Here is a 12,919-nt window from a genome sequence, read left to right as displayed (position 1 = left end):
GGAGGAAGGGGGCCCAGGGAACGGACACCTCCAGGGCTGGACATGGCTTCTGTCCCTCCCCCTCTTGCATCCTCCCAGGTGTGGAACACTGACCTTCACACTGTGCCCCAGGGGTATTTCTGAATATCCTAACTGCAGTGATAGGAATTGTTGTTGTTATCATTGGGACCAAGGACTGAACCCAGGGTGCTGTACCACTGAGCCACATCCCCAGCCCTTGTCATTTCTTATTTTGAAGTAGGGTCTCTGACCTCCAACTTTCCATCCTCTTGCTTCAGCCCAAGTCATTGGAATTACAGGGGTGTGCCGCCACACCCAGCCACAAGCACAGTTTATCCTCAAGCATGTGCTGTTGAAAGAGACATCCAATGGTACTCCAGTGTCACACCCTGCTCACAGGAAGTCACTCAGAGCCTCTTCTGTGTCACCAAGGGATAAGTGGCAGTATTTCCTTTTGGTGGGCAGTGGCCCCACCGTACCAGCCAGGGTTTCTTCCCGTTTCTCTCCTACACCTTTCATCTTTGGCTCTCTCTCTTCCTCTCCCACCCCCTCCGCATCCTTCTGGATTGTCCCCAACTTGTAAGATGCCCATGTTCCTTGTCTAAAAGCAAAAGTGGCCTCTGTGGGTGCCACGCCTACCCAGCCCATCAGCTTGTACTTGGTGTTCTTCAAAGCCCACCCTAGAGCCTTGCCTACCCTCCCTGGCTCTGAACTGCCACAGGAAGGCACAGCCTCACGGGACACCAGGTCTTTCTTCTCCTTTCCCACAAGTCCCTGGGTGACCACAGTCACCCATGGAGCCAGCTCTAAAGTTCCCCACAGCTGGACTTCCTTCCAGCCCCTTTCAGCAAAGTGTGACTTGGTTCATGTGATCACAGTTTCCCTGTGGGGTGACAGGGACCAGGTGTAAGCCACCACAGGGGGCACCAGGGTGCCGAGCTGGTGTCCCTGGGAGCAGAGGCTGAGGCCTAGAGTCAGCAGCTCACAAAGGCTGGGCTGGGGGCCTGTCACCCCACAACTCAGGAGGCTGAGGCAGGAGGATACAAATTCAAGGTCAGCCTGGACAACTTAGTGAGACCCTGTCTCAAAATAAAAAATAAAAAGGGTTGGGGGCTGGGGTGGTGGCTCAGTGGTAGAGCGTTTGCCTAGCACATGTGGGGCACTGGGTTCGATCCTCAGCACCACATAAAAATAAAGGCATTGTGTTGTGTCCATCTACACCTAAAAAATAAATATTTTTTAAAAAGGGCTGGGGATGTGGCTTAGTGGCAAAGCACCCTGGGGGTTCAATTTGTAGTACCTCAAAAATAAATACTAGGAAAAATGTTAAAAGCCTACCAGAAGCTCATGGGTTTTAGAGGGCATGCTTGTAGAAGAAAAGGTGTGAGGGAAGCGACATGGGGCAGGGGAAAGAGCTGAGAGTGTGGCCTCCCATGTTGGGGACAAGGCCCTGAGCTGTGTGCCCCAGATCTTTGCCTATGGCCTCCTCCAGGGGGAGAGTTCCTGCACCTCCCCCTACACCATCTTCCTGTTGGGCCAACAGAGTCCTCTCAGGAATGCAGCATCCGTGAGCCGCCTCAACTCCAGGGGGCTGGGGCCTGCTCTGGGCCTGTGATGGAGATGTGTGTAGCTCAGCACAGCCCACACAGTTCCCACAGCCCCCAGACCCAGAGCCCTGTGCAGGAAGGACTTGCTGACACTGCCCGAGCCTGCTTGGCCTTCTTCCTGGCTTTCCCTAGCACCTGTTTCCAGGATGATGGGGGCCTGAGAGGGAGGGACCCTAGAATCACTAGAACGAAGGTCTTGGTGGACCCTGATCTGGTGGTGCTTGGGGCATCAGGTGACCAGTGGAGACCTGGCCTAAGACCACCACACAGTGGGCAGCAGATGCACCCAGCCCTGTGTGGCTCCTGCCTGAGCTTGGGAGAGTGCTGGGAAAACAGACGGCTCATAAAGTGGCACAGGCCACACTTCGGTGTCCCTGATGGCAGGAAGGAGAAATGGAAGTCCCTGGGACTTCATTTGTCCCAAGTGGGAAATCCAAGAGACTTGGTGCCACCACGAGCCTGGGATGACTGATAACATTTTCCTCTGATGCCATGATGATCCCACAGCTGATGGAACATGGACGTTGACAACTGCCTAGTGATTCAGCCTAATCAGCTGGTGCCTTCAATGGCAGTTAGTGACCTCAGTGTGGGATCTTCTAGCAAATTAGCAAAGAGTTTGTTCCTAATCAACTCCCCGCAAGTTCCTCCCTGAGACCTTGGTAACCTATCAAGCTGAGAGGCATCACTGGTCCCCTGATTGGAAGAGGCACTTACAGGAACTCACTGATTCTCAGTGTTTGTTGACTGAATGTATGAACTGCTTACCTTGACAGAGAAACTCTTTCTGGGTCTGCTGCCAGCCACGTCTCCTCCTCCTGACTTCACTCGGGCTGCACAGAAGCCCCACGCCTTTTCGCAGCACTCCAGCTGTTTCAGACCCCAGGATCCCTGCATGTGCTGTTACCCTGCCTGGTAGGTTCTTTCTCCAGCAGCCAGTGCCTGCTTCCCCTTCCACTCCTGGTGGACCCGGATACAGCGGGCCGCTCCCTCCCATGCTTGGAGTGTAATTAAGCAATCCTCTTTATCTAATGTTGCCTGTGCGTTGCCTATTTTTCCTTTCTTTTATCACAGGGGGCACCTTTGTGTGTGAGAGTGTGCTGGGGATTGAACCCAGGGGTCTCTACCACGGAGCTACACCCTTTTTATTTTCAAGACAGGGTCTTGTTAAGCTGCTCAGGCTGGACTCACACTTGCCTCCTCCCAGGGGGGTTCCCAAGTCACAGGATCACAGGTGCGTGCCGAGCTTTTTTTAAAATTTAATATTCTATTATTTAAAAATTTTTTTTTCTTAGTTGTAGTTGGACACAATACCTTTATTTTATTTTTAGGGCGTGCTAAGGATTGAACCCAGCCCCAGTACGAAGCTTCTTAAAGGCAGAGACAAGCCTACTTGTCCTGGGGCAGGGCCAGCTCCCCACCTAGGAGCCAATGAAGGCTCAGGAAATGCTATCAGTCTGATGTCAGAGTGCCCGAGACCTCAGTGTCCACCATGGAGATGCACCTGTCCTACCCCCACCTCCCCGTCCCCTGGCACTGTGCCATGAGCCGCTCCTTCCAGGCTGCCCACCCCTCACCTCAGCCATGGTTTCCCTTTCCTATCTGGGGGAACCAGGTTGGAAAGACCCAGGAAGTAGTGGGGTCTGCCTCCGGACACTGAAGAAGTCAGGTGCTCTGGGCTCCCAGGACTGAAGAGAGGAGGCGGCCGTGGGGACAGAGCCCCCTGGTGGCAGCTGGACACAGTGTGCCGGGAGGGTGGGTTTTCTCTGCGTCCTGGGGATGTATGGTGCGAATGTGAGCCTGGATGCAGAAGACCCGCACCTGCGCTGAGGCTGCTGCCTCCGAAGCAGAATCTCGAGGTTTCTCCACGCGCTCAAGGCACGGGACGCGGTGCACACTGGGCATCCAGTTGGAGCTTGGACGTCTGGGACCACAGTGAACAAGAAGCCACAGCATGAAGGCTGCCCCCCTCAGCCACACCTGAGAGGAGCCCAGTGCTGTCTTTGGTACTGATGAGAGACGGAAGTTTCGGGATGGCCACATGGCTCCTGATGGGAAAGCCAGGCCAGACCCACCGGGCTACTCTAACTAGTGAGCAGAGCACACAGGGAGTGGGATGGGTGTGGCGACAGGAGTCAGGGAGGGGTGGCCTATTCTCATTTAGATTTCCCTAAGTGGGGCCGGCCACATCCCAACAGGCCATCGGCTGTGCCCACAGTCCTGGGGATGCCTTTGGTCCTCTCCTCCTCAGGCCTTGGCCAGGGTGCTGTGACGCAGGAACACACAGGCATGTGGGGGAAGCAGAGAGGAGAGGAGAGGGGGCTCCACTGATGGGAACCCCACAAGAGAAGCGGGGCCATGGCTCCCGGTCTCCAGGATCAGCTGCTGCCTGACAGGCATGTGGGGTGATGGTGAGATTCCCCCATGATCCCCAGCCCCCGCCCCTTACCCAGAGGGAGGTTGGGTAAGAGCAGGGACTGACAGAATTAATTAAACACAGAGGTGGGGAGCGGGGAGGGTGCGTGGGATGGGGAATGTGTGGCAGGTCCCCAGGCATTCTCGTCCTCGCACCCCTCACCTGGTACTCCTAGGCAAAGCCCTTGGCCAAGAGGCGTCCCTGTGTGCTGTGGTACACAGAATGGCAAAGGTCCTGTGCTTCTGAAGTCTTTTCTACCTCTACCAGCTCTGGAGGGGTGCCAAGGAGGGACATGGGAGGGCCGCGGTGGTTAAGACCTTCTTGTTGTTCAAAGTACACCACACCCAGAGCCCTGAGCCAGGGCCCAGGATCCACCCCTGAAGAGTGCCCCCTCCAGCACAAAGTCCTCTGCTCTCTGGCCTGGCCCCACAGCCAGCATCCACCCTGAAAGGCCAGGGCCTACCTGCTGTGCTCTGCAGGCCTGTATTCCCCCCAAATTCAGAGGCTGGGAGCAAAGCCCCAGATAATGGTCTTGATAGATGGGGCTCTGGGGAGGTGATTAGGTCCTGTAGCCTCCTAAATGGACTGGTGCCCTTGTACAAGAGGCCTGAGGGAGCACGCCCATTCACCCCCACCACGGGGGACACAGATAACACGCCATCTATGGGGGATGGACCTCATGGACACCAGACTTCCTGGCACCTCAATCCTGGACTTCCCATCCTCTAGAACTGTGAGCAACACATTTCTTTCGTTTATAAGCTACCCGTCTAACAGCAGCCTGGACAGACTAAGGTCCCGTGCCAGACTGGTTGTTCAGCACTTTCAGTACAGTCCTGATTTAAGCCAGGATGCAAAAAGCCAGTGGAGACCAGGAAGGTGGGAGAAGGGTGGCACAGAACCAGCTGCACCAGCAGCAGGTGAGGTGAGACCCAGGGAGGGTGGCCAAGGAGGGAGTGGTCAAGCCGGGGTGTGGAGTGAACAGGACACTCAGGAGGAAGAGTGAGCAGTTTTCAGATTGAGATCTCAAAGGACATGGGAACAAACATAAGGGAAAATCAGCATCACATAAAAATAAATAAATAAAATAAATTGTGTCCATCTACAACTAAACAAATAAATATTAGAAAGAAAGAAAGGAAGGACCTGCCCTTGACTCTTTGGGTGCACGCCAGGATTTCCATGTAGAGGAAACTCTACACATGGATCATGAGGTGGGCACGGGCTACATGCCTATGACCCCAGCTCAGCTCCTGCTGGTGGGACCGTGCACTGGAGTCACTTGGAGAATTGACCGTTTTTTATCAAGTTACTCATGTATCTAATCTATGAGCCGGGATTTACACCTCTATGTATTTACAGGAAAATAAAAACATAAGCCCACAAAGACCAGCAGGAGAATGTCCACAGCACATTCTCCTTCATAAAAGCCCCGAGCAACTGAATGCCTGGCAAGGGGAGGAGGGATCAGCAGCTGGGTCTGCTCGGCAACCAGAAGGAATGAAGCACTGTGCCCTCCACAGTGCATGTAAGGGTGCAGGAGAAATAAATTGATTAGAAATGTGTCTGTTACAATGGCCAACTACAAGGCTTCCCAGTAAGATTGGGAAAAGACTAAAATCTTCTAATGAATATTTGGCAGAGCCATAATAATAACCTGGATCTTTTGAGTTACATCACCATATCCAGGGTGTTCAAAAAGGTGAAATTGATCTTTTGGATCCTATCTCTCTAGCTGGTCAAATACTTCAGGAATTAAATGGCTTTAATCCCACAAACGTTGAAACATCCTACAAGGTATGTTATTGAGATGATATGTTTTCTACTAATTCTTTTTATGTCATAAGAGTAGATCATGACATCATGACCAAGAATCCAGGACTGGAAGTTATAACCCCTCAATTGTGTTCATAAATTAAGAAAGGGAGAGATGTCACGAGCCATCCATGGGCTCTGTGTGAGCTATGCGCATTTGAGCATATGAGGGGAGGGGTCTGGCGTGGTGCGCTGATTGGGCTGTGCGACCCAAGTGTGCCTTTCTTTTCACTCTGCCTGTGATCCCACACATCACCTGTGACTTGCCAAGGTGTCAGTCTGCTGGCCACAAGCCATCACCAAGCAAGACTCCAACTTTCGAAACCCCTTGCCTCTTGTGGGTAGAATACTTTATCAAATGTCTTTTCTCCAATAAATAGGGGGTTCCAGGTGCGCGCTTTTCTTGCTTCTTCCAGCTGCCCAGTGTGGAGCTGACCCTCGGGGTCCCAGAGAAGACCCACCCTTGAAACTTAGGTTTGTTTGTTGCATAGTTTCTTTGCCATTTTCTTAGTTTGTGGTTGCAGCCAGCTCCTTTGAACCCAGTTCATCTTGTCAGCCAAGCCAGCTGGCGACACCCAGCGGCTCAGGAGGCTGAGACAGGAGGATCATGAGTTCAAAGTCAGTCTCAGCAAAAGCGAGACCCTAAGCAACTCAGTGAGACCCTGTGTCTAAATAAAACATAAAATAGAGCTAGGGATGTGGCTCAGTGATTGAGTGCTCTCGAGTTCAATCCCTGGTACCAGAAAAAAAAGTTGAGTGAAGAAATCGGTGATAGATTAAACAGATACAGATAGACATCAGTTGGACAAATGACACATGGTTGATTGGCAGCAGATGGATATAAAGACAATAGGCAGGTAGGTAGATGGCACAGAGGTGATACATAAGATCAGACAAGAATAGCCGGGGAGGGGCTGGGGGTGTGGCTCAAGCGGTAGCGCGCTCTCCTGGCACGCGTGCGTCCCGGGTTCGATCCTCAGCACCACATACAAACGAAGATGTTGTGTCCGCCGAAAACTGAAAAATAGATATTGAAATTCTCTCTCTCTCTCTGTTTAAAAAAAAAAAAAAAAGAATAGCCGGGGATGTGGTTCGGGGGTAAATGGGGGTAAATGGGGGTAAAGCGGGGATGTGACTCACTCCTGGCATGCTTGAAGCATGGGTTCAATCCCTAGCACTGCCCATTTTTTAAAAAATTTTTTTAGTTGTAGATGGACCTTTATTTTTTTTTTATTTGTATGTGGTGCTGAGAATTGAACCCAATGCCTCACACATGCTAGTCAAGCGCTCTACCACTGAGCCACAACCCCAGCCCCTGCCCATTTTTTTTAAAGCTCATTCAAGATTACACAGGTACCTAGATAGGTGATAGATAACTGATAGTGTATGGACAGATGACGGATGGAAGAAAACCTGAGTACTGCAGGAGGGAATGAGGCACTGCTTAGCAAAAATCCAGACAGCAGTAAGCCCAGGAGAAGCTCCAGAGAAGGAAAGACAGGAGACCACAGAGAAGTGTGAAGCAGAAAGAAACAGAAAACAGAACACAGAACTCCTGAGCAAACAGAAATGATCCAAGTCCAGTAGAGAACTTCAGAGAAAAAACTGTGATATGCTCAGAGAGGTACTTCTACAGAAAGGAAACGAGCTGCTGTGGAACCACCAGAGACCAGGAAGAGACTCTGGGAAATTCAGAATATGAAAAGATAGAATGAAATCCAGTGGAAGGTTTGGTAGAGGGTTTGTAAAAGAAGTCTCCAACAGAACACAGCAACACAAAACAAAAAGGGGTCCACGCCCAGGATGAAGGCTGCAGATCTGGAAAGCCACCGTCCAGCTGACAGGAGTTTTAGAGAACCAGCCAGACAGCTGCAGAGAGGAAGCTACTCGGGCAACAACTGCTAGGGCCCAGAGCCACAGACAGCAACTGCCCGGGGCTGCAGACACTGACCCAGCCCTGCATGCCTCTCTGTGATCTCCAATGAGCCAGGTGTAAGAACAGCTCAAGACCCGGTGTCTAGCCAGGAAGAGCAGGCTACCCGCAGGGAGCACCAGGGCTGACCCTCCATGCGCCCCAGGAGGCCTACCTCTAGTCACAGCACAGCCCTAGGGGTCAGCTCAAGGGGCAGATGTGTTCAGACTTGCCAAGCCTCTGGTACTGCTGCAGAGGAGGGGGCAAGGTGACAACAGCAAAGAGGCCTGCAAGCCCCCTGGGTGGGCTGTGCTGGAGACACAGCCCTGAGACTTTGCCCAGAGAGCTGGGGAACTGTTCGGACTCCCACTTCGGCAAACGAGGCTGTGGAGGCGCTGCTGCTCTTCTGGGCAGTAAGTGGGAGGGGAGGCCATGCTGCATAAGCCCAGGCCTCAGATTTTGGCTAAGGACATGCTTCATGACCTCCAAGAAGGCGGGCTGAGATATTAGTTTTATATTTGCTGCTGTAAAAAAATCTGTACAAATTTAGTCATTTAAGACTACATCAGGACTGAGGCTGGGCTCCGTGGCAGAGCACTTGCTTAGCATGTGTGAGGCACTGGGTTCCATTCCTAGCACCACATAGAAATAAACAAAGGCCCGTGTCCATCTACAACTCAAAAAAAAAAAAAGAGTACATCAATTTACTGTCTTACAGGACTGAAGCGCAGATGTCTGAAATGGGTCTCACTGACTTGAGGTGGAGACGGAGCAAGGCTGCTCCCCCTGAGCTGCAGGGCAGAATGTGGCTCCCCTCTAACCTTCAAAGCCAGCAGCCAGGCTTCTTCCAACCTGCCTCCCTCTCCTTTCCAAAGGACTCCTGAGATGACAGGGGCCACCCAGACAAGCAGGACAATTTGTCTTCAGGCCAGCTGACCAGTAACCTCTACTCCATTGGTGACCTTCGACAACATTCCCCACAGAAGGGGACACATTCACAGACTTTGGGGATCAGGACACAGCTAACTTGGAGCCCATTCTGCCTGCTGCAGATGTCACAATCACACACAGCCCTGGTGGCTGAGGAACAGTCCAGGACACTCTGTGCACACGTGTCCACATGCACTCACTCACACAGGAACACAGGTTTCTGGGCAGTGATGTGGGCCTCCCTCAGTCTGAGCACACTTAAGACATCCCTGCAGCCTCTCTTCCCTGCCCAAACAAAGGCGGTAGGAATCCCAGGCCTAGCCCTCATCCCAAGCCAGTCCCAAGCCACAATGTGTGGTACATGTGCTCCTGTTGACCACGCCTGCACTGGGCCACACAGCTCAGGGAGAGAGAGAGGGAGAGGGAGCCAGTAAAACCTCTCCCTCCAGACCCAGGGTCCAGGCCCAGCCTCCTCCCTCAGACCCAGGGTCCAGGCCCAGCCTCCTCCCTCAGACCCAGGGGTCCAGGCCCAGCCTCCTCCCTCAGACCCAGGGGTCCAGGGCCAGCCCCCTCCCTCAGTCCCAGGAATCCGAGGCTTCAGCTCTTTTTCCTCCAACACAGGCTCCCTAGCCGCCTTTCCCCTCCCAAGCAAGCTGCGGTTCTTGGGTTCTTCACACAGCAGGGCTTCCCACCCTCCATGTCTGCAAGTCAGGAGCCCTGTGTACTTCCCTCTGGGGCTCTTCTAAAGAGAGGGAGGGAGGGCAGGAACCAAGGAGGAAGAGTTTCACCTCCTGTCTTCCCTTTGCTCGAGGGAATCCCTCTGCTGCCACCTCCTCCACTGCAGATCTGGTCCCCACCCTCACTGCTAGGGCCCGCTTCCCCCACCCAGCCCTCACTTCCCACTGAGAGCTGTTCACCCTCCTCCTCTGCTGTAGGAGCTCCTTAAACCACACAAGGACGCAACGCATGGTCTCACGTGCACACTGTGGGTGCAGACGTCACGTCGGGAGGGAGCGCCCACCCGGTCATGGCCTCAGTCGCAGAGGTCACACTGCTGTGGTCACTCCTTCCTGCTCTATCCCATCTCCCGGTCACCTGTGCCCTCCTCACCTCAACTCCTGATACCGTGATTATAGTGGGTTGTGTCCTCTAAGATATGTCCTTCCTGGCTTCCATGCTATAGCTCCCCTATAACAAGGGGAGGATGGACACCCCCACCTAAGGGCTCCAGGGGGTCCATGGGCACCAGGCTGCCTCTTGGGCTCTTATGGACTGTGATCATCCCTCCCCGACGTGTTCCCAAAATAACAGGGCTGCTCTGTTTCAATTCCCACTTTACTTGGCAACGAGAAGACAGATGGGAGCCGTGGGAAGGGGCAGATGGTGGGGAGACAGGGGAAGGCAGAATACGGGTCTGGCCGAGAGGCCCAGAGTCCAGAGCCAGAACCCAGGGAAGGAAGCTTGAACCCAGCGGCAGGCTTGGAATGCCAAGAGCACACAGGCGTCTCGAGACAGACAGCACTGCAGCTGCACCCGAGGCTTGGCCGTGAGGGTGTTTCTCAGGCTGGGTCCGTCTCTGGGGGAGGGGAGGGAGGGGACTGGGCATCTGGCTCCTGGTCAGTCGTTCTTGAGCTCTAGGCTCTTGACTGACAGGGTGATGAGCAGCTGGGCTAAGTAGTAGGTGGACATGGTCACCAGGCGGGCGTAGGGCAGGGGTGGACAAAGACATCCCAGGCCAGCATGGCATCAGAAAGCGCGAGGAGCAGAACGCCCCAGCCTGCACTCCCACCCTGGGCCAGGCCACGCCATAGCATGGCGGACACCACCAGCATGTAGCCTGCCACTGGCAGGAACATGTCCGGCTCAAGGTGCAGCAGAAGCAGGCCGTAGTACACCACAGAGGCCAGGATGGTGAGCAGCAGCAGGGCCGGCTGCAGCGGGGAGAGCCCGAAGGCACAGAAATACAGGAAGTGGGCAGCAGCAAAGGCGGTCACACCTGAGGAGGGAGGTGGGTGCCCAGAGAGCTGCTCACCCTCCTCCTCTGCTGTTCTCAGAACCACCCAAGTCCTTCTGTTCTCCCTTGGCCCCACCCAGGTCTGAGAGGATGGTCCCAGGACCAGCTCCCACCCTGGCCATGCCGTGGCTGCCTGCTGGGATGACAGGGCCACCTCCTCGGTGGCTCCCCAACTTCTCCCTGCCTTGGCTACTCTGTCAGTTCTCAAAGCAGCAGGAGCCACCTTCACTCTTGAATGTAGCCTGGGCTGCATCCTTGCTGTCTCACTGTCCACCACCTCCCCATTCTGCTCTGGAATACCGACACCCTCTGCCCATCACTGCTCTGCTCATCACCCTGGCCCACGTGGACAAAGGGCCTGGTGTGCCACTGCCCCAGGGCCTTTGCACCAGCTAGTTCCTTGCTCAGAACATGTTCCCCAACACATGCCTGGGGCACCTCCTTCGAGAATGCCTACTGGTCACTCCCTCAGTAAAACCTTCTTCAACCACCTTTTTCCTCCACGCCACTTCCGCCTTCTAAGTGCGCACTGTCTGACCCCACCCCTCCAGAGCTGCACCCTCCTGTTCCCGTCTGACCCTGTGTGCAGGGTCCTCGCAGCCTTGCTGCACTGCAAGGTGGCGTCCCCCCCAAGGGCCCCAGATACAGCGTCACCAGGTCCCCGCTCACCATGCAGGAAGGCCTCGGGCCACATGAGGCAGGCGTTCCCCACAGCCGAGCACACAAGGCCTCCCTGGAGAAGCCAGGCGTAGCTCCCGCCAGAGGCCAGGGCCCACGGGTACGCCACCAGGGAGAGCACAGGCAGGCTCCTGACCAGGGCGCTGACCCAGGTCGACTGGCTCTCAGGAATCCAGAGGAGGAAGTAGATGGAACAGGTGACGATGAAGGGGCTCAGCCATCTGCGGGCCTGTTGGTGCTGCAGAGAGGACAAGCACCGAACTCTCATTCAGCACTCAGTCCAGCTCTAGCCCTCAGAGGGGCCAGGCCTGACCAGGCTGAGACTCACATCTCCCAGCTTCCCCACTTCACCCCCACCCCAGGCCAGAGCTGTCCCAGCAGGACCTATTCGGGGACCAGGATTTTCTGTCTCCTGGGCAGGCAGAGGACCCCAGGCCCTGCCCCAGGCCCTGCCCCAGGCCCGTGCCTCTGCAGGCCCTCACTTGGACTAGGAGCGTCTTCAGGAGCAGCACTTCCTTCCCACTCTCCATGCTGGTACGATGCCAGAGTGGCCTGTACCTGGAAGCTGGTGAGTCAGGATGAGGAGGAAAGAGGTCATGGTCACACATTAACCCAAAGAGCGTCCTGTGGATGCTGGGACTGATAACAGCACCCAGAGAGAAACTGCCCCCCCCCTCAGGAGTTGCCCTTGCTTGATGCCCTCTAATAAGGTGCCCATCTGGACCCAAGGGACCCTCCATCCCCACAGCCCCTGCCCAGCACACACGAACCTGGCCTGGTTTCTTCTGCCTGGGGGGTGAGGCCCACAAGTGCCCTTCCCATTGTCCTGTGCCCAGCCAATCAGAAGGGGCAGCTCAGGATTCCAATGGAGTGGGCCAGCCGGGGAGGGTGGGAAGGGTGGGAAGGTGGTGGGAAGGGGCCTTCCTGCCCCATTCCCTGCCAAGCACTGGCTGAATGAGGGTGCAGTGAGGATGCTGTCCTTGTCCCAGTGCAGGGGTCACTGCAGCAGTTTGTCAGGATACTTACCCCCTGCATGCAGCGCTCACTCTTCAGCCTTCCCATCTGGAAGATGGGGACTGCCACAGGGACCGCGGGGCTCAGGGAATTGCGGTGTTGGGGGGTGTCATGTGCCTCGTTGGAAACCCACTCATCCGTAATGTGGCTCACTGCTTCTCACCAGGGATGAGCGCAGGATTCCAACTTCCCTCCTTCCACCAGCAAGAACCTGAGGCCTCCAGAGCCCAGGGCTCCCAGCTGCCCCAAGTCCCCAGCAGAGCAGGGATGGTGGATCTGGCTGGGAGGCAGACTCAGCAGTGCCCCACCCGAGCCTGCACATGCAGGCCAGGGACACTTCGGGATGTCAAATGCAGATGTGCTGTGAGGGTGTGGATCCGTGTAGATTGGGGACAGGGCAGATTTCCTCCTGGAAATCTCTGCCTCAGCTGGGCATGGGTCACTGCCCCACCCAGGACCATGTCCCACAAGGGTCACAGCCTCAGAGGGGAAGCTGCTCTCCACCCCACATTCCAGAACTCAAGGTCTGACCA

General features: G+C 55.0%; 1 protein-coding gene across 1 annotated transcript; it reads right to left on the bottom strand.

The window, feature by feature from the left end:
• Positions 1–9,999: 9,999 nt before the first annotated feature.
• Positions 10,000–12,783, bottom strand: Tmem86b (transmembrane protein 86B). Its single transcript, XM_058574770.1, is given in 4 exon segments — positions 10,000–10,395; positions 10,398–10,676; positions 11,364–11,610; positions 11,855–12,783. Coding segments are annotated over 4 exon segments (882 nt in total). The 5' UTR covers positions 12,113–12,783; the 3' UTR covers positions 10,000–10,297.
• Between the last annotated feature and the right edge of the window lie 136 nt (positions 12,784–12,919).

Source organism: Marmota monax, unplaced genomic scaffold (genome assembly GCF_021218885.2).
Source record: "Marmota monax isolate L192 unplaced genomic scaffold, Marmota_monax_Labrador192_F-V1.1 WCK01_AAM20220418_F8-fsc00215, whole genome shotgun sequence".
Lineage (NCBI taxonomy): Eukaryota > Metazoa > Chordata > Mammalia > Rodentia > Sciuridae > Marmota > Marmota monax.
This window is presented reverse-complemented; position numbering and strand designations above follow the sequence as displayed.